General features: G+C 57.1%; 6 protein-coding genes and 1 non-coding gene across 7 annotated transcripts; 1 reads left to right on the top strand and 6 right to left on the bottom strand.

Moving 5' to 3' along the window:
• Positions 1 to 613: 613 nt before the first annotated feature.
• BDP81DRAFT_306567 (malic enzyme) lies at positions 614 to 2,856 on the bottom strand (the record flags this gene model as incomplete). Its single annotated transcript, XM_060583288.1, has 3 exons — positions 614 to 1,840; positions 1,900 to 2,330; positions 2,640 to 2,856. The coding sequence occupies 3 exons, from the start codon at positions 2,854 to 2,856 to the stop codon at positions 614 to 616; spliced, it is 1,875 nt and encodes a 624-aa protein (XP_060451319.1).
• A 1,040-nt stretch (positions 2,857 to 3,896) lies between these two features.
• On the bottom strand, positions 3,897 to 4,684 carry BDP81DRAFT_1734 (uncharacterized protein). Its single transcript, XM_060582182.1, has one exon. It carries the CDS (start codon positions 4,482 to 4,484, stop codon positions 4,032 to 4,034), a length of 453 nt encoding a protein of 150 aa, XP_060451320.1. The 5' UTR covers positions 4,485 to 4,684; the 3' UTR covers positions 3,897 to 4,031.
• A 7,436-nt stretch (positions 4,685 to 12,120) lies between these two features.
• On the bottom strand, positions 12,121 to 13,851 carry BDP81DRAFT_444049 (uncharacterized protein; the record flags this gene model as incomplete). The annotated part of the gene is made up of 1 exon (XM_060591778.1): positions 12,121 to 13,851. The coding sequence occupies one exon, from the start codon at positions 13,849 to 13,851 to the stop codon at positions 12,121 to 12,123; it is 1,731 nt and encodes a 576-aa protein (XP_060451321.1).
• A 2,023-nt stretch (positions 13,852 to 15,874) lies between these two features.
• BDP81DRAFT_444050 (uncharacterized protein) lies at positions 15,875 to 16,975 on the bottom strand (the record flags this gene model as incomplete). The annotated part of the gene is made up of 1 exon (XM_060591779.1): positions 15,875 to 16,975. The coding sequence occupies one exon, from the start codon at positions 16,973 to 16,975 to the stop codon at positions 15,875 to 15,877; it is 1,101 nt and encodes a 366-aa protein (XP_060451322.1).
• A 2,893-nt stretch (positions 16,976 to 19,868) lies between these two features.
• On the bottom strand, positions 19,869 to 19,961 carry BDP81DRAFT_t26. Its single transcript has one exon. It is a non-coding gene; the product is annotated as a tRNA-Ala (tRNA).
• Positions 19,962 to 21,970: 2,009 nt separating this feature from the next.
• On the top strand, positions 21,971 to 23,913 carry BDP81DRAFT_1834 (D-isomer specific 2-hydroxyacid dehydrogenase). Its single transcript, XM_060582311.1, has 3 exons — positions 21,971 to 22,315; positions 22,662 to 22,816; positions 22,865 to 23,913. Exons 1-3 carry the CDS (start codon positions 22,076 to 22,078, stop codon positions 23,754 to 23,756), a joined length of 1,287 nt encoding a protein of 428 aa, XP_060451323.1. The 5' UTR covers positions 21,971 to 22,075; the 3' UTR covers positions 23,757 to 23,913.
• Positions 23,914 to 24,862: 949 nt separating this feature from the next.
• On the bottom strand, positions 24,863 to 26,837 carry BDP81DRAFT_401399 (amino acid permease-domain-containing protein; the record flags this gene model as incomplete). The annotated part of the gene is made up of 2 exons (XM_060588807.1): positions 25,773 to 26,837; positions 24,863 to 25,723 (listed from the first exon to the last, which is right to left on the bottom strand). Exons 1-2 carry the CDS (start codon positions 26,808 to 26,810, stop codon positions 24,863 to 24,865), a joined length of 1,899 nt encoding a protein of 632 aa, XP_060451324.1. The 5' UTR covers positions 26,811 to 26,837.
• Between the last annotated feature and the right edge of the window lie 149 nt (positions 26,838 to 26,986).

Genomic DNA, 26,986 nt, shown 5'->3' on the forward strand with positions numbered 1-26,986 from the left:
AGAGAGAAAATTGGGGGATCTACGCTACCCCCCCTAGCAAAAGTTGGGGACACTGGACACTTGGTTCAACGTCGTCCAGGCTTTTGGGTTCAAGCTCAAGCTCTCGAGCCGAGGCACTTCCACAACGAAGCTCGGGAAGCTCTCCAGAAACTTGTACACTCTCACAGAAGCAGGGTCAGGTCACGATCCACGCACAGTAGTACAGGCATCCAAGTCTATTTCTAAATCGCGATTCCATGTAGCCCATGTAGCCATGTAGCTTCATCAGGAAGTATTACCGCGAAACCTGTCTCCCCCACAATCTCCTCTTCTACTTCGTACTCTAAATTCAAAAACTCCGACGCAAACAGGCGTTACGGAGACGATAGCCACATAGGGGGCGTGCTCGTAGTAAAAAGCGTTGTCGTCCTTTTAGATGACGATGATGTGTGTTTCCCGTTGCTCAAATCTCGGGAAGATTGAAAGCCAAGGCCCTTGATGCCTACCCCAACGCCGAAAGAAAAGAAAAAAAACCAATTTCGCTCTGAGAACGTCTCAGGTATTCCCTGTCCAAGCCCTTTTGATCCGTAAATGCAAGTCAATCTGTGCGTCGCAATTTTGGGGCGTGGTTCGTTCAAATCCGGCTCTTCTCGGAGAAGCTGACGGGGTCGTAGACGCGCTCCTTGATCCAGGCGTCGAGGGCGACGTCACCCCACTCCTCCCACTCGACCCACTGGGACTCGGGAAGCTTGGAGACGCCGGCTCTCCGGGCAGACTTCATGACCTCGCGGGCAACGATGACGCTGGCGTCACGGACACGCTCGATGCGGGGGTAGATGAGACCCTTGTGGATCTCGTCAACGTTGAGAGACGCGGCGAGAGCGGCAGCCGAGGTGTAGACCATGTCGTCGGTGACCTTGGAGGCCTTTGCGAGGATGGCACCGAGACCGAGACCGGGGAAGACGTAGACGTTGTTGCCCTGGTTGGGGTGGTAGGTAATGGCCTGGCCGTCGGGGCTCTTCATGGTGAAGGGGTTGAAGGGGGAGCCGGAGGCGAAGATGACGGTGCCGTCGGTCCACTGCACAGCCTGCTCGAAAGTGCACTCGGCCTTGGTGAGGGGGTTGCTGAGGGGGAAGAGGACGGGGCGGCGGCCAAGACCGCCAGAGTCGACAGAGGCCTTGAGGGCGCGGACGACGGACTCGGTGAAGACGCCAAAGGTGGCAGTGAGACCGACGAGAGCGGTGGGCTTGACGTACTCAATGACCTCCTCGAGGGTGCGGAACTGGTGGCCGTTGTTGTCGGTGCGGGCAAAGTACTTCTTGTGCTCGGCGAGCTTGTCACCGCGGTCCTTGGTGACGAGACCCTTGGTGTCGACCAGCCAGAACTTGTCCCTGGCGACCTGCTCGCTGAGGCCACGCTTGGTGTAATACTCGACGAGCTGCTTGGCCACACCGACACCGGCGGAACCGGCGCCCATGAAGACCAGGCGCTGCTCCTCGAGGGGAACGCCAGAAAGCTCGACGGCGTTGATGTAACCGGCGAGGACAACGGCGCCAGTTCCCTGGATGTCGTCGTTGAAGCAGCGGTACTTGTTGCGGTAGCGGTCGAGGTAGTTGAAGGCCTTTTCGGACTCAAAGTCCTCGAACTGGACAGTCATCTCGGGGTAGACCTCGGTGACGGCCTCCATGAACTCATCCATGAACGCCTGCTGCTCGGCAACGGGCACACGCTTGGAGCGGATGCCAAGGTAGAAGGGGTCCTTCAGGTTGGTCTCGTTGTTGGTGCCGGTGTCGAGGACAATGGGCAGGGTGTTTTCGGGGTGGATACCGGCGGCACCAGTGTACAGAGCGAGCTTGCCAATCTGGTGTTGTTAGTTGAGTCACAGAGAGAGAGAGAGAGAGAGAGAGACTGGACACCTACAGAGATACCAACACCGTTGACACCCAAGTCACCAAGACCCAGAATGCGAGAGCCGTCAGTGACGACGCAGATCTGGGGGTTGGGGTAGGGCCAGTTGCGGAGCATGGTGCGGATGGACTTTCGCTGCTTAATCGAAATGTACAGAGCCTCGGGGCGGGTGTAGAGGGTCGAGTATTGCAGGCAGACGTCGCCAATGGTGGGGGTGTAGACCAGGGGCATGAGCTCGCGGACGTTGTCAATGAGCAGGCGGTAGAAGAGGTCAAAGTTTTGGGCCTTGAGCGAGGACAGGTAGAGGTACTTGTCGACGTCGGTCTGGCGGGTGTTGATCATCTTCATGGCCCGCTGGCATTGCGTCTGGAGGCTCTCCATGGTGTGAGGGATGAGACCGGTGAGGTTTCTGGTGACGCGCTCTTCGGGCGTGAAGGAGAGACCTGATTCGACCATGGCGGTTAGTTTGGAGGACGAGTGGATGGAAGCACGAGGTAGAGGATTGAGCAGTCGAGAAAGTGGTGAGGGAAGACGACAAGCGCGCCCAGAGAGTGAAGAAGCCATTGAGGGGGGGTGGTGAGGATGCAAAAAGGACGATGGTGGTGGGAGGAAATAAGAGGGAGGCTATATAGAAGGGTGTAAACTGAAGGGATACGCCATGTTGGGGGAAGCCGGTGCGTGCAGAGTGCAGTAAGGTTCAGTGCGGACGCAGGAAAGACGGTGTAAGTGGGGTGCTGCTGTGATCAACTCACCTTTGTTCCAGAGGGGCTCGCGCAGGATCTGGAAAGCGGTGGCCTGGGTCTTGGGCACGTATTCCGTGTTACGGTATTGCTGAACCTCACCAAAGGTGTTCTGGGAGTAGCCACGGTGCTGGTCGAGGGAGGCCATTCTCATCTTGTCTTCAATGACGGAGATGTCGACGGAAGACATGGGGTTGAAATCTGTCATTCTGCGACTGGACATGGACATGCGCTTGTTAGATATAGAAGAGCGAGAGGAGCGGGCAGAGGCGACGGACGATGGCGAAGGCGAGGAGGACCGGGGCGTAGAGATGTCTGAGGAGCTGGCTGAACTGAAGGGATACGACGCCATTGACATTACCGGCGCATGTGTCGGTGGGAGAGATGCGGAGAAGAAAGAGGAGGCGGGAGTGGGCGACGGAACGAGGCAATTAGTAGTCGTTGGAGCTCCGAGGCGAAGCAGACGAGCGTGATGGGTAGTGGTGCGTGTGGTGTAATGATGGGACCGGCCGGAACGTGATATTAGTCGTTGATGAGGTAGACGTGGGAGAGCAGTCTTCGGAGAAGGCGCAGGAGGGCAATTTAGAGTATGGTGAGAGCGTGGAGTCGCAAGAGTCGCATTGAATGGACCAACAGAGGGGAAGGGCGTTGTGTTCCCTGCAACTGGATCGCGGACGAGGAAAAGTCGGTTTAAAACCTTGTGAACTGGTCTGGTCGTCGATGGAGGCTTGCCGGGCCAGGTACAGCGACTTAGACCCATGGCCACGGAGGATCTGAGAATGATAGGGAGAAGGGGGTTTCAAGGCAGTTTCACAAAGGAGGGATGGCAGCAAGGCCAGGCGCCGGCAGAGGTGTCGAGGTACCGGGTACTTGCCTGGACGACGGACGAGCGAAGCCTGGAGACGGGAGACGGGATACGGGCGGACGAGGAACGAGAATTGGGAAAGTGACGGAGGGATGGGACGGCGCACACACACACACAGAGAAGATGGGATGGCAGGGACAAGGGAGTGCTCTGTGACTGTGCGTTGTGTGTGTGTGTGTGTGTGTGTGTGTGTGTGGCGTGTGTTGGAACTCGAGCGTGCGCTGGAGGAGCTCCAAGCTTTGATTCGAATCCAACAGCCAACTGTGTGATGTGCTTCCAAGGTTTCCAGCCTAGGTCCCAGGTATCCGTAGGGAGCCTACTGAGGACTGGGAGACAGACTTGGTACCCGAATCGGGGGTCAGATTGTGCAGAGGGTTCGCTGCAGGTGGTAGCAGGGTGTGCGGCGTGGAGCCGGGAGACCAGGATGGTTGAATAACGGGGGCGACGAGGGTCCGTCGACGACGACGACCGGGGTGGTTAAGGGTTGAGACGGGGGTGTCGGTGTGGAGGGTGGGAGAAGACGGAAGCCAGACCCGATCCTAGGAATTGGCAATTTCTTTTTTTTCTGGTTGTCGTTTTTTCTCTCGATTTCGTGCAATTCTGGCTGAATTCACACAGAATTGGAGAAGGCCGATGAAAATTTTCAAGTTGGGGTAACTGGGTACCTCGTCAGGTTCTCCGTATACGGGAAGCTCTAGGCGACACAAGAACGGGGGCGTGTGTGAACGCCAATGGTTGGGGCCGAGAGGGGCGTCGGTGAGGCGACGGGAGGGCGGCAAGGTGAAGACGTGGTGACGCCGGGACGGTGTATCCGGAAGCGAAGGACGAGGTCCAAGACCCAGGAGGTGATTCGCACTCCTGGGTAGCAAACGGGCAATTAGCCTGAGAGAACAACTCAATGGTGATAGTGGACGGCCCGTTTCTGTCAGCTCACAATGGCGTACGGTGGTGATGCTATCTTGGTCTTTCGACGAGCATTTGGAACTTCGCATGGAAGCTGACGAAGTACTGAGATGCAACGTGGCGGGCGAAATCCACCGTGGAAAGGGGCCTGCCTACCTGGGAAACGAGCTGCAGTGGAGACTCGAAAGTGTGCTGTCCGTCACTTGGAGGATAAGGTGAGCTGACGGAATGCGGAAGGTTTAGCTTCGCTTCGGCGTGGGAGGGTGTTCGTGGGCGTGGAAGGCGTGGGATGTCAGCCCAAGCAGGAAACTTGCAAGCAGCGGCGCAGCGGCAGTCGAGCCCAGTCTGTCCGGCGGCGAGTGGAGACGAGCTATTCGTGTAGATGTCCGTGGAGTGTTGTTTCTTTCCGAGGCGATCCAAATTGATTCAGTTCGGTCTCGTAAAGAGGATTGGATGTCGTCAACTTTCAGATTGTTTCCCCTTGATGGATGAGGCCTCAGAAAGGAAAGAAGCAACTGGAAGTCTCTCTTGCCGTGGCTAATGGAATGGAAGGTACCCAAGGCAGGTGGTTCCTGCTATTTCTACACTTGATTCAACGGAAGGCAGCTCCGACTACGGGATCGGTCCTGCCTTGTTCATTTGACGATGCAGAGTCATAGGGCAGGTACTCCGTACTGACCAGGTGCTACTGGTCGTTCCTGGGCGCTGAAAATTGCGCGCTGAATCTCACCAAATCAAAGAATGGGAACACGCACAGAAAAGGGACATTTCGAAGAGTCATCGTCACTGCCAATCGGCCCTGCCCCCCGACCATTCTTGTTTACGGCTTCCTTCATGCTTGGGTCACTCCACATTCTTTCCTCTGTTTGCTTTACCATCGTATTTTTATTTTATTTTTTTCTTCCCCTGACCTAGCGACTATCGTCCATCGGCCATCCCCCTGCGCCCTGGTCCCCATCGACTCTTCCACCCCAGTGAGACACTGCAACACATCGCACAATTCTCACGCGAGAGTCGACACCCAAAGGCTCAGACGCCCGCAGGCCGCAGCTGCGCAGCAAACGTCCACGGCCTCTTGTGCAGACGTCTTACGTACAGTCATCATCCACGGCAACTAAACGCATCCAAGCTTCACCTAGCTGCGGCTAAGCTGTACCTACTGCGTACCCCAAAGGCCCAAGGCACCTCTTTTTGTTGGGATGTCTGATCCCTCCCGCCTCTCCAAAAACTCCAACCGGTGAGAGAGAGAAGAGAGGTGCGACGTCGGCACAAACACTAGAAATCCCCGACAAATACGGCACAATGTGTCAACCGTCGGCACTTTCAACCCCCAAAAAGTCGTCAGCCATGCAGCCCAATGTACGTTGTCGTCGCACTCGAGCCCACGACCCTGTCGCGCCTTGCAGCCCGCCAGCACTTGCACTTGCACTTGCACCTACATCCCATTCCCGCCTGCCGCCCCCCTCTCACACCCAAAGACGTCGACCCTTGAGCCAGCTCCACCGGAAGAACAGAAGAACATCCACTTGGGCTTCCCTCGCGAGGTGGAACCGTGGAACTTCCTCTGCTTCTCCATCACCGGCCGGACATCTCGCCGACGCTAGCTGTACCTAGCAATCACCCGTCCGGGCCTCCTCCAACCTACAATGTCGAATCCGCCCTCCGACGGTCCCCGGAACCGCCACGGCCTCTGTCCGTACAAACTACGAACACACAGCTTTCCGTGCGCACGCGACTCACCAGCCTGACCAATGCCTTTGACATCGCATTCCCTATCCGTCTGGCTGACGTGCTCGCTCAGCAGACAAGGGACGAACGAAGCTTTGCAGAAAGACACACCCCCCGACCCGTGAACGCCAACAGTTTCTTCGTTCCATGTTTCCATCTTGTCCGTCGCACTATTGCTTGGTGAAAAGCAAAAAAATCAGGGGCTCGGCTGGTCAACGCAATGTCCAAAGTCTAATAAATCAACAACTACTATTGAAACGAGGGAACCGAAAGAGACGGGGGATATCTTCAACCGCCAGCCAATGACGGCTGTCACATTTGTTGGCCAGCGTCCTCTTCCGGCTAGTCTCTGTCACAGCGTCCCGAACCGTTGTCCTCCAGAGCTGGGCGTCCGTTGTCTGTGTGTGTTGCACTCAGTGGGCGGCGTGCCTCCGGGCCTTCCACAAGCTGTTGGGGTACTTGGATCCGGGTCGGCCGTCGGAATTCAACCACATGCTTGTCTTTGATGCGACGCTGCAGTGCCTGCAGGTACTTTTCGCCCCTTGGCAAATTCCGGGTCCCCTTCTGGAATATGACTGAAGACACAGGCCTGAATAGACGACGCTCGCGAAATCGATTTCCCCAATGGATACGAAATGACGCTGTGACGGAGGGCCCAAAACTTCGGCGGGATATCGGGTTAAAGGTTCATCGTGCGATATTCCGCCCTATCAAAGGCTGGAGCACGTCAGAATCAAGCCTCCCGCGGGAGTTGCTGCGATATCCCGCCGTCTGAGCCCATGGCGCAAGCTCGCAACTCGTGTTCAACACCCGATACGGCCCCCTTTGCTGCCCATCATCTTCCCACCATCCCGTGAGCGAGGTGGACCGGAGCCCCCAAGTCTCCAATTCATCAAGATAAGCAAAGGCGAACAGATTGACAACCACACCATCGACGTCTGCATACCGAGCATGACTCTCCCTGAGTCCCTCCAAGTCTCAGACACGACGAGCTCCCGACTTTTCCCGATCCCTCCACAGGGGTTCCGCTTAGCGGCAAGCCACAACAAGGCGAACCCACACCGCACGCTGACGGCAGACCCACCGGTACCGAATGCCAGGCCTGGCTCCAAAACTTTTCATACCCCCCCTGGTCATGGCTCCCTCCCGACTCTGTTCATCCACTCCTCGAACTTGGAAGGCTCGAACTCCCCCTTCTCCTGGCTGTTCATCACACTCGATGAGGATCTTCTGCGGATTGAAACAAGGACCTTCCACGCGTCCAGTCTAGTCCCTCCTCGACGCAGTAAAGTCTCGAGTCTCGACGCCCGTCCCCCACCCGTCTCAAACACGACTTTGCTTGCAAATCACAGTTTCGGCCGTTTTGAACCACGCGCAACAAGTCATGCCCGAGGGTTGCTCCCACCGTCCACTGGGCAAGACAGGGTCTGTTGTTGATGGTACTTGAGATCGAGACTTCAGACGAAACCACGTTAAATGGACGTCAGGTTGCAATGCCTGCCGTTGGTCGACCAAGTTCACGGTACTTGCGATTGCGCATGGCGTTCGTCTCGGCGCCATGGCAGCTTCGGTTTCTGCATCGCAAGCTAGGCGATGGCTCGGAGCGGTTCGGGACGTACGTCCCGAGGTCCGTCCTGAGGTCCGTCCTGAGGTCCGTCCGAGCTTTGATGTCGTTGAGGTTGGTGATGTCAAAGTTTGAAGTCGGGACTTTTCTCGTCGACCCCATCTCGTCACTTTGACTTTGGTGACCTCTGCAACCTCGTGAACTCTACGGAGTAAACAACACCGAACTTGGCCCGCTGTTCATCAACAGACAACAGTATCTCGATCCCCTCCGAGACACCGTAGTAGTCTGGCTTATCTTGATTCCCCCGGACTTCCCACACGTGCTGAGACAACCTTCTTCACCCGCGATCCCATTCTCGCCTTGGCAACCTTGGCGTCTGGACAAACGCCGCCAAGCTTCTTGTCAACACTGATCAGACGCGTCAACCTTAACCCAACACTTTGGCTCTGGGCTCACCGCTTGGACCATGGCCGTTCACCGGGCACCTGACCAGGCACCTGACGTCGTCTGCAATATATCTTACCTAACATTACCTAATGGCAATCTTGCTCTGCATATCTCGAGAGCTTGACCGTCGCGGTTGAACTGTCAACAAGCTGCTGGCAAAATCGCAATGTTTCATCCTCTCTTCTCTTCTCGTCGCTAGCTGGACCATGGATGTCTCGTGGAGTTGGACCTAGTCGATGCGGGTAAACGCCGGCCACCAGCGGACGATTGCCGTCTTGCGCAAATGTCAGCCATCCCGCACCTCCAGAACCTGGCCCGGCGTCGCTAGCCCGCTCCACTGGCGGCTCTTTCAAGCTAGAGGCTAGAGCTTTCAAACCTCCCCGGCCCCGCATGGAGCTAAAGACGGGGGCGTCGCACCCCGCACGATGCAACTTTGGAGCTGTCACGCTTCCGACAAGCTCCGTTAGTCTCCGTATTTCGGAACCGGTTCCTCTGACGCGCGCCAACCAGTTTTTTTTATTTTTTTATTCTTCCTTCCTCGACGGTCGTCTCCATACGGAGTATCTGTCGTCGACGACGTCTCCATGCGTCCACGAGTCCCATCCTACCCCGGTTTCCATCTCTCGGGCACCAACGAGGTGCCGCCAGATGCAAGATCATCTAGAGATTGCCGCCCCTGATTGGGCCTCCCTCTGCAGCAAGCTCTTCTCTGGGGAAAGGCTTTCGGACATTGCCCGAGTCCGCCATGGGATTGTGAATGGTAGTACGGAGTAGTGACGGTTAGAGTTTTGTGCGTCCACAGCCTCGTCCAGATCCCCCACACCAACCCTCACCACGACAATCACGCCCCACGGTGGAGGAAAGACTCGGAGAGGGCGCGTGTCGGGGTCTCCGAGTCCTCCCGAGGGGGCAGAAGCTAGTCCGTATAGCTCCTCATCGTGCTCCAGCATCAAATCCTCCCTTTGATACTTCGCGTCGTATATCGTGGCCTATGAGGGCAACGAAACCCACAAACCCTCAATTGGGAAATTCACACCGGTCTCCTCATAATGGTAGACAGAGTCGAGTTTGAATCGACGATCGTGGAAGTTTTCCGGCGCGGGAGTCATGCTGGCGAAGCGACATCGGCCATGGAGCAGACCAATGGACTTACACAGTTCCTGCTTCACCCGATTTCTTTCCCTGCTCGCATGATTTCTCCAATTCCAAGGCCGTCACATGGGTATGCGGGCAGCAAGGTGTCTTTTGGGCGTTTAGATGGGTGGTGTACACTACACGGGATCCCGAGGAATGCTGGCGATATGGTCGTCCACAACTGTGAGTCGTGGGCAATGGCGTCAACACACATGCAAAACGAACCGGAGCCGTCACTTTGGATGACATGTGGAAGCAGTGGTGTTTGGCCAGACCACCTCGCATCTGCAATGCAACATTCAGGCTGATGGAGCTCTGTTCTGATAGACCAACGCCCTCGTGGCCGCAGACTGGTGGATGGGCTCTTGGAGGGCTTCGACGTTGACTTGGTCGCGGTCGATGGCTTGCATCTCTCAATGCTACCGCATGTCAATCTTCCTTGAACGCTCGAGAAAGCCTTCGCTGCTGGCATCACGAAGATGGCATTGGCTCGAGGCCCATGTAACTGTCCATTCCGAGGGCATCACCGCTGCGCCGTTCACAAGTCAGATGCCTTGGACTTTGTGTCGCGGTCTCGAGCCGTCTGACGTTGCAGCAGGGCTGTGCTTCATGGCCATGAACTGACGAACGCCCCCTTGGCTGATGATTGTGAAGCCGAGGTATCGTCGTCTTGTACGATGAATTGTTTGTATGTTGCACGACACCAGGCCGTGATACCCATCCCCGGGCCGAGGCGACAGAAGGCCTTTTGGGCAACGTGTCGTTGCGTCCATGCCGAAACCCGGGGATTATCGACACTCGGACGGGAATAAGAGTCGGTGCCGGGAGACCTCCACTTATGTGGGCTTCTCATGCGCCGTCGGGGCCTGGAGGCCCGGGTCCGTGTCCGGGTTCGATCCGGTGTCGAGTGCGGTGACATTATTGTTCGTCCCGCGCTGCGAGGCCTTTGCTAGACATGAAGGTTTTCGTTGCTCGATCTATAGCTTCCAAGATCCTGTCTTGCAGCAGTTGTGGTGGTCATCCGCTTCTCGGGGACTCTGCCAGGTCTGTCGAGAGCCGGATCAAGTGCCAATTAAGCTCCCTTCTTCACGCTGGAGGTCCAGAAGGAACAGCGAGCCAACTGGATTGAGACTGCTTCTCTGCCGCAACGCACATCTCCAGCGTCCCAGGTGAGTGTATGGGGGTGAGGACGGACCGTCCTCAGAGACGAGAACGTGGTCAAAGCGAATTTGACCCAAACGCGAGAGGGCGCGAAGATGGGGGGGGGATGTCGACGTTCTAGACGGTCGGTGACAGATCTTTGGCCATTCTCTCCGCTTGAGTGACCTGGTCAACGTATCCCAGTGATTCTGAACATCATCACAGTCCCCTCGCGCTTCAGCGGCGTCGATGGATCTGGTTCGTCCGGTCTGTGGGTGAGTGGTCTAGCCTCGTACGGCTCTCTCTGTCTCTCTTTCTCTGTCCGACTCTGCAGCTACCGGGCTCGATGTTCGACTTCTCGATCACGTTGCCGAAATTTCTAGTGGCTTTCTCGTTAACGTCGGTAGACATTGCGTTGCGTTGGAAAGACGTCCCCAAGAGGTTCGTGTGAATGGAAGCTGTGGTGCGTGCCCTCCCATCTCTCTTGACAGTTCGGAAAACATCGTTCGAGGCGTCCAGCGTTCGGCGGGTCGATGTTCGTCTAATGTGACTTTTTTTTGCGTGCGTCTCAGGCGAGACCAAGCAAGGCCGATTCTCGAGTTCCAGGAGAATCATCATGCTCCCTCCTTTCCAAGGATCCGTAGTGTTCGTATGCTGACTTGCTTTGCGGCGAGGCATAGAGTTTTCCTCGATGAGATTGAAGCGCCAGCTAGCCAGTTATGCTCGTTCAGGTTCGTAAAAACTCTGAAGATCCGAAAGGCTAGTTAGCAAAAAGGTTCTGTATTATTTTCTAGGGCGGGACAGGGTGCTCGAGAGATCATATACCTCGCCTCGAAAAAAGGCGGTTCGGGGCTCTCCATCATCGCCAACTTGACGAGTTCGTTCCACGTAACAGCTGTCGAGATAAGACCCAAGCACTGGCTTGTTGAAACGTCAACATCCCCTCGCAGTGGCGTCCATATGGAAACTGCGTGACGCCAGAAACCGTCAAGCAAACAAATCTGTAAAATGATAAGGCACTTCTGGCCGTCGTTATTCATGGATTAGAAGTCTACTCTAAGTCTGTTTCTTCTTTTAAATACAATTGAATGTTCGGCGTCCAACATCGATCGCCGTCTCTTTCCCATCATCTCTCAGGTGGCAGAGTACTTCTCCCCTGCCAGGTTCACTTTCCGATGGGGTAATGTTTAGGCGCAGGGGTTCAAAAATCTCCCGGACGAACCATCTCCAGGGTTCCGGCTCCTGATTTGAGCCCTCCTAGGATTTTTGTGCATCGTCTCGGTGGACCCTGTGTGTCCTTCCCGCACTCCATAATGCGGCTGAGGATCCGGTGGCCCTTTCCGGCTTCCTTCGGGCTTCGTGAACTTCATCCGAGGCCCAAGTCCAGGATCTATGCTTTTCCGTCTGGTGACGTTGCACATGGGGCTCTCTCTTGAGCTACATTACTTTTCGGCCGGGTGTAAATAGTCAGGTCTAAATGACGAGGTATAAAATGGCCAGGTGTAATATGGCGCCAGTGTGCAGACGCGTCTGACTAGTCGTCATGTAGGCAGCTGCGAGGGGTGAGGCAGAGAGGCAGGGCGGGCCTTTCATTACTCGGGTATCATTGTGTTCATCCACGTCGGCCACTCCGCCTAGAGGCCCTCTCGATCTTGGTTCGGGTGGGTGGCTGCCGGCAGACAGATGCTGCCTGCCATCACCTCCTACTATCACCGCGGCGGAAACGACTGCATCTCGTACGACTGCCACCCCGTGGCGTCTGTGTCATCCGGCCGACGACCAGCTCTCCCGCCCTGCCCCGCAACCGGCCTCATCAGGTCATGCAGGTTACCGAGCACTTTGTCCTCCCGCTCCGGCTGATACTTCTCGGCCCCTGGCGGAAAGCCGCCGAGCATCTTGTCTTCGTGGCCGTCGCCAAAAGTATCGGGGCCATGCTGGTGAGAGCCGAGCTCTGCGGTGGGCACCCCAAGCATCTTGGCCTCGTGGCTCTGGGTAAAGGTATCGGGGCCATGCTGGAACGCGCTCAGCTCTGCCGAGGGTGCCGTTATCGTCGCCGTCGTCGTCGCCGTCGGCTGTGAAAGGTCGAAACCTGGCCCATGGTGAAATTCGCCGAGTTCATGCTGTCGTCGCGGCACGTCTCGCACGGCAACTTCGAGCTCGTGTGCGCTAGGGACCGGATCGGGGTCGTTTAGGTTTAGATTTGTTGTAGAATTGGCCTGGGAAGATGCCGCAGTCGATGCAAAGCCGAAGCGTGATGTTGATTCAAAGGAAGGGTTCGACGCAGCCGGCGCGAACTCGTTGTGGATGGCGGGGTGGTCGAATTGGTGACGGGGTACGGCAGCAGGCACGGCGAGCGCGCTCGTGGACATGGTTTGTGGATAGTGCCAGGAGGATAGGTTAGGCTCAGACGACGGCGACGACGTCTGGACGGGGATCGGGTAGGTCATGGTATTAGGTAACCCCCTATCAAGGGGCACGGGGTAGCTCATCGTGGCCGGCGACCCTCCGGTATATGACGGGTAGCTCCCCGTCCCCGGATGCGCCCCGTACGGCGCTGCGTAGCCTCCAACAGCCGGAGATCCCGCGATTGATGATGACCCTCTCTCGAGACTCCCGCCGTGCTTCGGCTCGACCTCGCTGTATTGCGCAGTCTTTGGTTGCTTGCGCCGCCACCAGAAGAACGCAATGGCCCCGATCAAACCGACGACCCCGATGGCGACCCCGACGCCTATTCCTGCTCCGGCCCCTGGTGATATTCCCGTCGTTGTTGGTATCGCAGTCGCCGTAGATGTGATGGCTGCTGTCGAAGCAGCCGTCTGTGATGCGGCCGTGGCTGTGGTCCCTGACGTGGTTGTCGTCGTCGATTTCGTGGTCGTCGTAGTTGAGAGCGTCGCCGAGTTGGTGCTGACCGCCACGTTGCCTGAATAGATTGTCGAGTATGCTCCGTCGTTGACTGCACTGACGCTCGTCATGACCCAGTGCTGCGCCGGTTGCGTGTCTGTCGCGCTCGCCGAGCCCTCCACGTTGTTGTTCATGAACAGATTCGATTTTGGATGCACGTCGAGCACGTACGCGGTCCCGTTGGCCACGTTGACAAACTTGTATTCCCCCGTCTTCCCGTCCCATGCCGAAACCTCCCAAATCTGAGACTCGTCCACTGACGACTCCTGCAGACAGGCCACGGTGTTTCCGGTCGCCGGCTCCTTTGCATCGTAGCACACTCCCAGCTGCTGTTTGACTCCCGCCTGGTCGAGGCGCATGAGGTAGCGGCCTTTAACATCACCAAAAGGTTGAAACTGCCATGCCGCGGTGCCGTCGGTTACGGGATGCACTCGGAGGCCGACATCTCGAAGCTGGAGGTTGAGAGCGAATGGTCCGGTGCTGTTGTCGACGCGCGTTTCCGACAGGCGATACCAGGCATTGGAGTCCAGTTCCGCCATCGTGGAAGCGGTCGCGCGGCGAAGGTTGGTCCTCTCGTCGCCAGAGGATGAATCGTCGTCGTCGAAACAAGGCCGAAGAAGGGGGGTGTGGGTGGTGAGCACGGCGGGCAGATGACGCCGGGTACCGCTGCAAGCAGCAAAAGAGGACGGGGAATGTTTTTGTTCAATCGACGGTCTGCGACCGCATGGTTGCCCTGGGCCTGGGAGAAATGACATCGCAGGGGTGCGAGTGGTCGCAGCGGGCCCGGATGCCGCACACCGTGGTGACGTTCTGCGCGGAAAAGGACAATAACTGCTCAGAAGGATCGCCAAGAGCAATCTATGTACCGGGCGATGCAACGTCTGGACCCGCAGTCCAGCGCGTGGCAATGGGCTAAGCTGAAAGTGCAATTATAGAAAGCCGCCAAAGAACAAGGATCACTGCACAAATCCAGGGGCTTTGAAGGGGGGCTGTTCCATCTCTGACTGCCCATTTGGTGACGCTGGACATTGCTAAGGTCTGACAACAGCTCGCTATCGATCTCAGAGACGCAGACTCGCTCGCGATTGAAGACGTGTTGGATGGTTCGCCGTTGGGGGTGATGTGTATTGGTCCATCTTTTGGCGCGGTGTGGCAGGGCTGAATTCTGGCGCTTATTTCGGGCACCAGCGCCAACCAAGAGTGTGAGTGTCAACCCAAGTCGAGAGTCCAGCCGCAAGCCACTTCGCGGGACGCACCCATGACACCCGTCCATTCAGGTGGCGGCATTCTGGAACAAGTCTCGGAACGGGTTGGGCAGGGGCTGGAGAGCTCGAAGGAAGCGCAGGCTAGTTGATCGCCCTGGCAGTGGAGAGCGGGAGACGTAAGACGCAATGTCAAGCGTCGAGCTACCCGCACGATTGCGCCCCGGCAAACTGGTCTTTGGTCCCAGGAATGAGGTCGAATGGGGTGGCGGGTAAGGCGAAATCCATCCTGTTGTCATTTCAGCCAGGTGGGCGAAAGGTCTTTTTCGCCCGAGTCCCGTACTTAGCCGCACGAAATTCTCCTAAACGGCTGCCTGTTGGTCGACCCCTGGCATCACGCTATCGCGGGGCTCACGCCTGCTCTACTTAAGTCGATGGGTTCGCCATGGAATCAGGGAGACGTTGGTGGCAAACGGCATTGGCGGTGATGGCAGTGCTCTTCTTTTGGCAGACGCGCAACGCTGCGCACATCTGACAGACTGCGGCGTCTTGATTGTGGTGGAACTGTAGCCGACTCAGCTGACAGTTGCAGGGTTCGGAGGGTTGGCCGCAGACAGCGATCAGATGCGGGCTCGACGGTCATCGCGACAAGTCTCTTGGAACGTGTTCGTGAACAGACCATCACGCTGCGAGTTGTCGCCTGGTCTTCCCATGAAGTCTCGCCGAATTTGACTTGGCAGATTGGATGAAGCTGCTTGGCTCGTTCAGGAGCCTCATCCGCGGACCAGCACTTCTCGAGTGATTGTGACCGTCGATGGATGGCCCTTGGCGATTCGTCAATCGACGGCTCAAGGATCGATGGATAGGTAGCGTGTCCTTGACAGGTCTGCGTTGTTTGCTGATCGCAAGTTCATGCTCACAATGGCCACGAAATGGCTACTGGACGGTGACGATGGCAGCATCGTCCTCTAGATGACCCCAGGCTGTATCGATAGGTCCTGGGAAGATGTCTGGAATGGCTTCCACGGGTCCTGTGAGGTCAAACTGATGTTGGGTAATGCGTGGAGAGAGCCCGAGAGATGCTGTTGGGACGGCGTCGTTTGCTTCGGGACAGTGCGTGCAACCAGCGTCATCCGATCGCTCCTTCCTCACGTCCTCCACACTCCACCTTCCGCATCGGAGACCCACGACGGCCCGGCCCGGGGACTATTCAACTTCTTCCGAGTCTCCGACAGACATCGTTCGGATGGATTCAGCGAGGGTGGGGCCATTCAACACTTCCACCTCCCGGCCGCTACAGATAAACAGACGCAGAGCACAATGTCACTTTTGATTGACTACTGCATACATCTACAACAGCTCAGACCGGCGCCTCATCCGAAACCCACCACCCACCGCAGTGCCCATTACTCGCGACGAAAACCGCCCCATCAGCAACATCAGCACTAGACCGCAGCTCGCCCGGCGCCCTACAATGGCCCCCATGGCCCCCGTTACCTCCGGGCCCTCGTCCTCCACCCCCGCCTCCAGTCCTGAAGGTGTAGCATATGCCCGAAAACATATGATACAAACTCCCGCCGCAGTCCGCCTCCCCCTGGCACGCAATGCAGCATTTCTCCGCCGTCTCGGTGATGCGCTGCTCCCGCACAACGTGCCAGCTGTGAATCGCCTCGACAAAGTACGTCTGCGGCTGGCCGTGGCCCGAGACCAGGTTGTTCGCCTGACAGGCCTGGTAGACGGTCTGCGTGGGATTAGCCACCTCGTCGGTAATGGTGGACGTCACCGTCGTCGTCGTCGTTGCGTTTTGTACTGGTGCTGTTGTGCTGCTGGGCCCCGGGAGCGTAATCGTTGTGGTTGCTGCGTAGGATACCGTGATGGTTGACGTGCTGGTCGTGAAGACGCGGATGACTTTCTCGCAGACGACGGCTTGCGGCCAGAGGGGCGGGTAGGCTTTGGCGATGCCGGCCTTGTCGACGCCGAGGACGAGGCTATCGGATGAGGAATCGATTCTGTAGCCCGAGTCTTTTGTCTCTTGGAGTTGCGGTCTGCCGCCCTCTGGGCGCCTGTGCTGGAGGGCGGAGGCGAGGGGCGTGAATTGAGGTCCGGCCGTGATGGTTGTCATGCTGCCGAGGGAGGTGACGTGCGCGGTTGTGGTGACGGTCGATGTTGAAGTGATGGGGCCCGTCCCGCCTCCGGTGACGGTGGGCGTCACGGTGATGGTGCTGGTGGAGGGGATGAAGTAGCTGTACGCGGTGACGGGGAACGTGTACGAGTAGAGCCGGGAGAAAGTCGGGACGCTGCCACGGTAGTCCCGGCCAAAGTCCGTGTAGCAACCTTGCTCGCCGGTGACCGTCCGGGGCGGGCTCTCCGTGTCGTTGCGGAAGACCAGGTGGTTTCTGGCCCGACAGATCTGTGCCAACAGAGCTATGGCTGCGGCGATGGGAGCCTTGCTGGACACCATGGTGGGCTTAGTGTAAGTGTGATGGTTGGTAGAACGAGCGGGAGGTGATGGATGTGATTTGAGATGTGTTCTTTTGATTCTGCGAGACTGATGCACTTATAAGATGTCGTCGCTTTGCGGGGCCTCCCGTAGGCAACCCTGATGCCGGGGTTGAAAAGTGCATGACAGCATCAAGACGCCACGACTGGCTGAGAAGCCGTCTGCAGGCCATCGAGCACATCGATTGTGCCTTCGTCATCTGACTTTTGGTGTTCAAGTCGTAGAATCCAAGGCATCAGTCATCATGTTAGGGTCGTAAGGTTCACAGGGCTGCCGGATGCACGAGTGGGCGTCTCGGGTGGCGCAGATTGGGTTGACGTGCACCGCGGGATATGACCCTGATGGGAGCTGCGACTCTGCTTGCAGGCGTCTTCGTGCATGAGATGACAGCATATGGGTCTGCGAGGCATCATGGACGTGCTGGAGCTGTTCACCCTGGGTGGATTTGGCTCAGCTCGCCGCATCCTGAATTCAAGCAAGAAGCCAGCTGTGGAAGTCGGACGCAAACCTGCCTATAGTCCACAGGTAGGGCACATAAGGACCAGAAATGACCACAATGAACTTGATCATCACGTCTTGAGCTGTCCCGAAAAATGGCGATATGATGCAATCATCAATCTCCCCCTCAGCGCCAGGTGTCGGTGAATCACCATGTGTATATTCACCCAGTATGCACGAGAGAAGCCTTCATGTATATACCCCCTCAAGTCCATTTCTGTCACCAAAACCAGCAGGCGCCCGTCTAGGCCGACGGGTTAGGTTAAACTAGGATAGGTAGGGGAGTAATTAAAGGTCAACATTCAATAATTACGCCCACAGCCTACTCGACGACAGGCTCTGAGTTCGAATCCTAGCATGAGCACCAAGAGATATAGCCCCCAATCGCCACCCGAAGGGGGGGGTGAACTCTTTTTATTTTTCTCTACACGTGTGGTCGATCTAGAATAGCTAGGACCCTGGGCCAAAAGATCATGAAACCGTAGGATCTTGAGCTGAAGTGGCGTTTTTGCTGCGACTGTTGTAGCCGTACTTCAATGGGATTCTGAAGTCCTTCTGTGCCCATTCTCTGTTACATGTGCGGACCATATGCCGGGCTTATCTTGTCACTGTAGCAAAGACGACAATGTATCCTTCTAAATACACCTGGCGCTCACGAGGTTCCTCCTCTTCAACCACGAGCATCCGCAGTCATGTTGACCAAGGAGAACCTCGCGGCCTGTCCATCATATCATTCTCCATTGGCGACCGTAGACTAAGTAACCTCTATCTGCAGCGATTGGCATGGACAAGAAAGACCCTTGCAAAGCCAGACGGGGCACATGGGAGACGAGTCGTGGCACCCCATCAAGATAGCTCACAGAAAACAAAAGACCGTCTTCCAGGCCATCTCAGTGCTTCAATTGCGTGGCCGGCTCCTCATTTCTGCATATGATCACGCCAACCACCCTTTCGTGCCCTCTGGGGGGACCATGTCTACGGAGGGCGAGGGTTCGACTTCAAAGTCCAAGATACCGACATCCCTTGACCTCCAAATCGTCCTCAAAGTACCTCATCGCGCCCTCCTCGTCTATTCTGCTCAGACCGCTCGCAGAGCCTGCCCACGCGAGCTCGATATCGACACCATGGCCGGGATTCAAGCTCGCTAGTAGGTAGGCGAGTGATGTGGAGTGCTCAGGACCACGGCGCCTCTCACTTTCACGCGAGAATTAACACCACCGAGAAGCCCAAAATGGAACAACAGCATCCATCGGAATAGACAGAGGAAGCAGCCTCGTCAGAAACGGTCGTGGGTACGGCAACGACGTCCAACTTCTCAAGCGAGAAAAGACCTCGAGCATCACCATCTTCTTACATCAAGTCGACCTGTACCGACTCAAGAGTCTCCTCGGCTCGCCATGGAAGAATATCTACGCAGATCAAGCGCCTCAACGAGTAAAACCAACACCCGATCTCCTCTAGCCACGGTGACGAAAGGCAGAGTGCTGATTCAGGGATGCTGTCCTTCGAGCCCTTTGAGTCCAGCTAAACAGATGCCGAGCCATGCTCTGTCCAACTCCCGGAATCAAGACCAACGCACAAAGCTATCCACCAAGTATCCCAAGCTGCTTACAAAGAGCAAATCACCGGAAGATGGCACGCTCTCGTCTGTCCATTGACCGCAGTCGAGGTGTCGTCTCAGGGCTGTGAAGCTCCGAGAGACTTCCTTCTCCCATCTGTTAAGGGCGAAACATCGTCACTGGCAGCATCGTCACTGGCAGGCCACGAAGCACTTTCGCAGCATCCGCCTAGCCCAACCAAACGAGAGACAAGTTTGACACAGCCCCCACGGATCCAAGATGGTAAGAGGTCTGCTGCTCCTTGTCAGGATGCAGTCAATCAACGCCTTGCGGACAATTAACATCCTGATTACGCCAGTGTCAGTCAATCAAGACCATTGACGGTGGGTATGCAATGCCACCAAAGAGGTCAACGCCAGTAGAGTTAAACTTCGCTGGGACGACAGGCATGGATCGTCCCTGGACTCGATCAAAACGGGGGACAGAGAGGGGGGTTCTTTTTCAAGGCAATTATATAAAGTCTGATTCAATTGAGTTTGGCTTTAATGGAAAGAACGTTTGGCATGCGGCAAGCCTATTATTATTGTTTGTTGAACGACTTCAGATGGTCAGTCACACCACTTGGTTGCCATATTCGAGGTGAACTTTGCTGCTGCATGGGCACCACCAACCTTAGCTGGCATCAAAGCTCTCAGTCTGGTGGTCTCTCTCGTCTGTCTTGCAACAACAAAAGGACAGAACAGTTGACGATGCAAAAATGTCAAAAACCAATATCTGCACATCAGAGGACACAAAAATGGACACTGTGGGAATTGAACCCACGACCTTTCACAAAGGCGCGTTCCTAACGGAAGTGCGAAGCGAAAATCATACCCCTAGACCAAGCGCCCGTTGATGCAAGGGAGGAGTCAGAAGCGGGCTCATCAAGGCCAGCACCCGCACCGCCCCACAACGCCAGCCCGCCTCCCGACAGTGGACCGGATGTGGTCCCCAACGGGGCCGGACAATAAGGAAGGGAAGAAAGAGGGTCTCGCGGGGCGATGATGCCGCATCGATGACGGAATCTCCAACCGGAAACCGCGGCACGCTGCCCTATCCGTTATTCCGTCACGATTGTGTCGAAACTTGTCGACCTTGTCGACGTGTCCCGACTCCCGTCTCCGTGGACGATTCTCGGATTCCCACAAGTGATGACATGAATACTCCATCGATGGGGCTCACGATGTTTCGTTCGTGTGCAGCACAAAACGCCGAGAAAAGGTGGCAGGCACCGCAGGTAAGCTCGGAGGTAAGCTCATAGACGAGCGGGCTGGCCGTCGCACCGTAAGGTATCCGCACCCCAATGCCGCAATCGATCGTCGGCCGACGGGTGCAATCATCCACGGGCGATAATCATCTGGGCGCCGGGACGGATGCCGATGCGCTTTGCAGCTTTGCTTCCCATGCGCTTGCTTGCGTTGCTGGGTTAGCTAGCCACCAAGGTTGCGGGCAGAATGTCGTGCGATGGTTTGACGCCGAAGTTCAACCACCCCTCATCCGACCGTCACCCAGAACAGGAACCCCGACAGAAAGCCGAAGCACCTCCGGAGGGGCACCGACGGGCGACGAACGGCTCGAATTGGTCTCGAAAGCTTGACGACAAATCTCCGTTCCAACCCAAACGGCGGCATGAGAGATTGGGTTCGTGCATACTGCTGAGATGGCTAGCCCGGCCCAGCTAGAAGCGCCCATTGCCATTTGTTTCTCCGCAGTTCAAAGTCCCCATGGATCTGCTGCTGCGGTCCCTTTTGATACCAGGCCCGGTCGTGTGTAACCGAGACGGACGATCGATTTGTCCAGGACGGATAACGATTGGAGAGGTCGTTCAAGTGATTAGGTGATGAGAACACCCGAGGCCGCTTTGGTTTTGGAACGGCGCACGTATGATGGCGGTCTTGGAAGGTGGTTTGTTACCCCTCATTCTGGACCGTGATGCTTGATAGGATGCGCAGTGGTTGCTGATTGTCGCGACGAAAGCCCTTGCTCTGCACGCTCTGCATTGCATGGGGGAGGGTTCTTGATCAACGCGAATTGGCTGGTCGCAAAAAGATGGGATGGATGGTAGCTCCTGGTCTACTGAAGATTTGCCGGGGTGGTTTGGACGCGGCGTTTCATCGTGCCATGGGCGGTGCTGCCAACTGAAGCGGGCGAGGGAGCTCTTGTTCGGGTGGAGGGGAGACGAACCACGCGGCCAATGATGGGACGCCTGGGGAGCTTTCCCCCATTCGCTACAGTGTACATGCCCCAAGGTAATACCAGGCAATAGATCACTGTCATTGAGACTAATTTGGAGATGCCGAAGCTCAAGGTAGCTTTCAGAGCTTTCCGAGTCTACTTTGCGCACCTTGTACCGCTCAGCCTCGCTGCCGTCTCAAACCTTCCCGATACCTGTCCGATGTCTGAGTGGCTCCAAGGAGATACTCTGGAAAGGAGGGGCATGGGGCTCTCCTGGTATCTCGGGAAGGTGGAGGAAGAGAGAGACGTGAGGCAAATGGCCGCGGGAAAGAGGCACGGAAAAGAGGAGATGGAGGCAGCCATCACATTCGATGAATCGATTCCATCGAACCAGCCCAGACCCAGACAACCCAGACAACGGCAGACTCGCGGAGCCGGATTCTCTTGCCTCTTTCTGACGTGCCATGTACTCCATTCGTTGTCATAGGCGCAGAGGTTCCCCACCCTGAACCCTAGCTGCAAGTCTGAAGTCCCGGTCAGCCAGCGATGTATCGATGCACCGACGCTCTTACAAGACATAAATACAACCTCCCCTGGCCGGTTTTCCGTCGACCTGCTTCTCACTCTCACACACAACAAACAAACATCTCCACCTCACTCTTCTCAAGATCTCCGAACTTCCGCATATCCTATCTAGAATCAATTATATATAACGACCTACCTACCTACCTCCCTCCGAGCTACAGTCTCTCGACAACATCACCAACTCAACCCCCTTAAATCAGTCACAATGGTATTGCTCTCTCGTCACATCCGTTCCGCTGCCCCTCTGGCCTCTCGGGGACTTTCCACGTCCTCAAAGGCATCTTTCCTCGCTCGACCCGCATTCAACCGGGCCTCCCCAGCATACTCGACTCTCCCTCGCAAATTGCCTGGTCAACTCCATTCGATCCGCACACTAACAACTACTCGCCAAAACCAGGTCAAGGTCCTTGCAGTCCTCTACGACGGCGGTCAGCACGCCAAAGACGTGAGTCTCTATTTCCTGTCCTACCACTCCTATTCCCACTGCTGCCGCCTCCTCCGGGACGTCACCATGATAGCTTCCCGGGGCGGAGCTTTGCCCGCCGTTTGGCTCAGCGTAGTGCGGGGATGACGGGAAGGTGCGGGGCTCGGAGGTCGATCGCAGATACATCGGCATCCATTCTCCCACACCCCTCGCGACCCCCCTCCCGTCATCCAAGCCCCCCCTCCCCCTCCCCCTCCTCCTCCCCCGACTTCTTGGCGATGTGCAGCTCCGAAACTACCAAATGCGGGGTGCATGGCATCTATCCTTGAAAGAATCAATGGCCGCTGACTTGACGAAACCACAATAGGTCCCCGGCCTTTTGGGAACCACCGAGAACGAGCTCGGCATCCGCAAGTGGCTCGAGGATCAAGGCCACACTCTGGTCACCACCTCTGACAAGGAGGGCGAGAACTCAAAGTTTGACCAGGAGCTCGTCGACGCCGAGATCATCATCACCACTCCGTAAGTTGCCTCGAGTCAGTAAACAAGTCAGATCTAACAAAATTGCAGCTTCCACCCCGGCTACCTCACCGCCGAACGCCTCGCCAAGGCCAAGAACCTGAAGCTCGCCGTCACGGCCGGCATCGGCTCCGACCATGTCGACCTCAACGCCGCCAACAAGACCAACGGCGGCGTCACCGTCGCCGAGGTCACCGGCTCCAACGTCGTCTCCGTCGCCGAGCACGTCGTCATGACCATCCTCGTCCTCATCCGCAACTTCGTCCCCGCCCACGAGCAGATCGAGCGCGGCGACTGGAACGTCGCCGCCGTCGCCAAGCAGGAGTACGACCTCGAGGGCAAGACCGTCGGCACCGTCGCCATCGGCCGCATCGGCGAGCGCGTCCTCCGCCGCCTCAAGGCCTTCGACTGCAAGGAGCTCCTCTACTACGACTACCAGCCCCTGTCCGCCGAAAAGGAGGCCGAGATCGGCTGCCGCCGCGTCGAGGACCTCGACGAGATGCTCGCCCAGTGCGACGTCGTCACCATCAACGCGCCCCTGCACGAGAAGACCCGTGGCCTCTTCAACAAGGACCTCATTGCCAAGATGAAGAAGGGCTCCTACCTCATCAACACGGCCCGCGGCGCCATCGTCGTCAAGGAGGACGTCGCCGACGCCCTCAAGAGCGGTCACCTCGCAGGCTACGGCGGCGACGTCTGGTTCCCCCAGCCCGCGCCCGCCGACCACCCGCTCCGCACGGCCAAGAACCCGTTCGGCGGCGGCAACGCCATGGTGCCCCACATGTCGGGTACTTCCCTCGACGCCCAGAAGCGGTACGCCGACGGCACAAAGGCTATTATTGACAGCTACCTCAGCGGTCGCGAGGACTACAAGCCCGAGGATCTTATTGTGCACAAGGGCGACTACGCTACCAAGGCGTACGGCCAGCGCGAGAAGAAGTGAGCAAAAAAGTCTTGCTTGCTTGGAGAGAAAGAGGATAACCATACCCCCCATGAAGGTTGTGTGAAGAAATCTAGCGTTGTTTTTTAGTGGTTCTTTCTTGGCATCAGCATTTTGCATATATGCTTCATGTAGTTTTGAAGTCTAGGTTACCGTATATAGGAATATAACCTGATGCGATGCACACTCTGTCTCTGATCGTGTGGCTCACTGTTTGCCTCAGATGATCTCGGGTGATTGTACAGGAGAGTGTTGGGTATTTTGGCATTGGCGGAATCTAGCCCCCTTAATTGCGACACACTTCGACCAAGTCATCATCAGTTGAGAAAGGGACAGTGTCTAGGAAGCCGTGGTGATTCATAGCCTCCCCACCCCGTTCTCGACCACGTCGAACCCGTCGTTGGAAGTACAAAAAGTTCGAGACCTGACACTGGCCTTTTCATTTTCTTTCCAACTGCCATGCTCTTACAGCGGCACAACTTGATATTCACCTGAATCATCAGCTGGCCAGCACGTCCTTCTTCTCGCGGCGACTCCGGCTCTGGGGGCGTGTTTGATCAAAGACACCAGACAACTTCACCCTTGATCGTGAAGCTGTCATAGCCACACGTAGACTTGTGCCTCGGCAGAATGAGTTGTGTACAAGTTTGTTTCTATTCAAAAGTGCCACTGAGCCTTCACAGCTATCTCGTTGATTCGACTCAGCAATGACTCTTGCTGGGCCTCCACGCTGTCTGTCTTATTGACGCTACCATGATCCTCCACCGCTCTAGAGATATATATCTCTTTTTTTATGCCAGAAAGCCTTGAAACCGGGGACTTTCACAGGACTGCCGTGACTCCGAGCAGCCCTATCCGACGCCGAATGTTTCTTTTTTTCAGAATCCCAAAAAAAAAAAAAAACTCCTTTGGACGGGAATCCCAATCATCCCCAGACACGCGCGCTCTTCACCGTACGGCGGCGATATGCAAAAGCGAAAAAAAAAACAGACAGGCGTTCTGTCTGAGCAGTAGCCCAAAACCGCGGGCGAAAACCTCCAAGCGCGTCTTCTCCGCGAACGCATCTTCTCCCCAAAAGCTGTCCCCTCACCCTCCGGGTTCGGGCGCTTTCATGACCTCTTCCAAAACTGCCACCAAGCCCTCTCCTCCCCCTCCTCATACCCCCGATGCCTCGCCTCCCTCTTAACAACCTGCTGATCCCGCCCGCGGATCCGCCAAAAGTACACCGGCACGCCCGCCACCACAAACAGCACCACCGTCACCGTCTGCAGCGGCTGCGCGAACACGGCGCGGCTCAGCAAGAACAGCGAAACGCAGCAAAAGATGATGGGCGTCGTGATCCACGTCCGGTACGGCCTGTCGAGCTGCGGCTCGCGCACGCGGAGAATAATTAAACCCAGCACCGTGATAAAGTAGAACGTGTACCCGGCGACGCCGTAAAAGGTCAGCAGGGTGCCGAATTCGCCGACGATTATGTAGGCTGCCGTCAGCAGGGCGTTGAGAACCAGAGCCCAGACGGGGGTGTAGAAGAGGCCCATGTCGTCGTCGCCGAGGGCGCGGATTAAGAGGTTTGCGAGGCGGGTGCGGGAGGTGCGGGATGTGGTTACGGAGTGGCCGCCTCCGGTGCCGCCGTTGCGGGACAAACCGATGCTGCCAAAGACCGACGGGATGTAGCCCTCTTTGCCGGCGACGTAGACGAGGCGCGACGAGGTGAAAGTTGACGAGTTGAGGGCGCCGAAGCAGGATGCCGAGACGACGAGGGCGAGGACGAGGGAGCCGACGGGGCCAAAGACTTTTGCGCCGAATTGGACGGCGATTGTGTTGGAGGCGTTGACGGCCGCGAGGGGGAGGACGAGGAAGTAGGCGATGTTGGCGAGGACGTAGGAGAGGATGACAAGGGGCATGGCTGTGTGGATGACGCGGGGGAGGTCGCGGCTCGGGTTGCGGAACTCGCCGACGACGTAGTTTGTCTGGATAGTTAGCGAGGCTCATCATCTCGAAAAAAGCAGGACAACTTACATTGTCCCAGCCGTCGTAGGCCCAGAGTCCCGCGTACAGGGCCACGGCCCACGCAGAGAGGTCCGTCGACGTGCCCTCGAACCACTCGTGCGACTTCCACTCCATGTTGGCCTTGCCCGTGACCGTCTTGCCCGTGATGGCGACGACGATGCCGGTGACGGTGACGCCCAGCAGCGCAATGAACTTGAGAAACATGAGCCAGTCGTTGACTTTTGTGCCGAGCTTGGTCGAGACGCAGTTGAGCAGCGTAACCGACACGAGGGCAACCATGGCGACGGCCTTGTTGACCCAAGGGCTGAGGCTTTCCGCCTCGGCGCCAATGGCCGCGCGGACGAGGTACTCGCCCATAATGATGGCGATGATGGCGGCGCTCCCCGGCTTCAGCACTAGCACGGCCACCCACGTGAAGAGGAAGCCGGCCATCTCGCCCATGATCTTGGCGAGGTAGACCTGCGCGCCGCCATTCAGAGGTATCGCGCCGCCGAGCTCCGCGTAGCTCGCGCCGCCCGTCCAGGCCAGCACGCCGGCAATGACCCAGACGACGAGGGCGGCGCCCGGCGACCCGACTTTTGAGCTCACCTGGCTCGGGCTCGAGAAGATGCCGCTCCCTATGATGAGGCCGACGATGAGACTCAGGCCGTTGAGGTACGTGAGCGTCTTGTGCTTCTCCAAGTTGCCGCCGCCGAGGCCGCCGTTTTGTATCGCCGTCGAGGTGGGCGCGCCGATAGGCGCGTAGCCGCCTGCGCCGCTGGCGCCGGCTGTGGAGCTCAGGGGGAAGAGGTTCGCGGCGAAGTCGAAGCCCGAGGAGACGGAGTAGGAGCGGTCATGGCGGTTCGGTCTCCCTGAGGTGGCGCCGGCGGCGGCCGGATTCGCGGCGTCTAAGGGGTCTTCGGCGTCAAAGGAGAGCTTGCGGGAGGAGGAGATGGAGGGCCGTGAGGAGGGGATGTCTGAGACGATGGAGTTGGCGCGGGAGGAGGAGGCGAGGGAGGCGAGCTCGAGGGAGTCGCGGTGGGATTGGACATTAGCGTAGGGCGGCATGGTGGGCGGTGTGTGTGTGTGTGTGTGTGTGTGTGTGTTTGCGCGGTGGAATCGGGGTGTCGAGAGCACTCTCGAGCTTGGTGGATTTCGTTCAAGCGTTCGGGAGGATTGGCACTGGGGCTATCGCATATTGCAGCGGCCAACGTGGGAGTACCAATGGAGGGTATGTGATCGGG

Source organism: Colletotrichum phormii, assembly GCF_030913505.1.
Source record: "Colletotrichum phormii strain CBS 102054 chromosome Unknown BDP81scaffold_1, whole genome shotgun sequence".
Classification (NCBI taxonomy): domain Eukaryota; kingdom Fungi; phylum Ascomycota; class Sordariomycetes; order Glomerellales; family Glomerellaceae; genus Colletotrichum; species Colletotrichum phormii.

Coding starts and splice junctions, on each gene's coding strand:
- BDP81DRAFT_1734 (XM_060582182.1), bottom strand. CDS start 4,484: ATGCGAAGTTCCAAATGCTCGTCGAAAGACCAAGATAGCATCACCACC.
- BDP81DRAFT_1834 (XM_060582311.1), top strand. CDS start 22,076: ATGGTATTGCTCTCTCGTCACATCCGTTCCGCTGCCCCTCTGGCCTCT. Junction 22,316..22,661: donor GCGGTCAGCACGCCAAAGAC/GTGAGTCTCTAT, acceptor AAACCACAATAG/GTCCCCGGCCTTTTGGGAAC. Junction 22,817..22,864: donor GAGATCATCATCACCACTCC/GTAAGTTGCCTC, acceptor ACAAAATTGCAG/CTTCCACCCCGGCTACCTCA.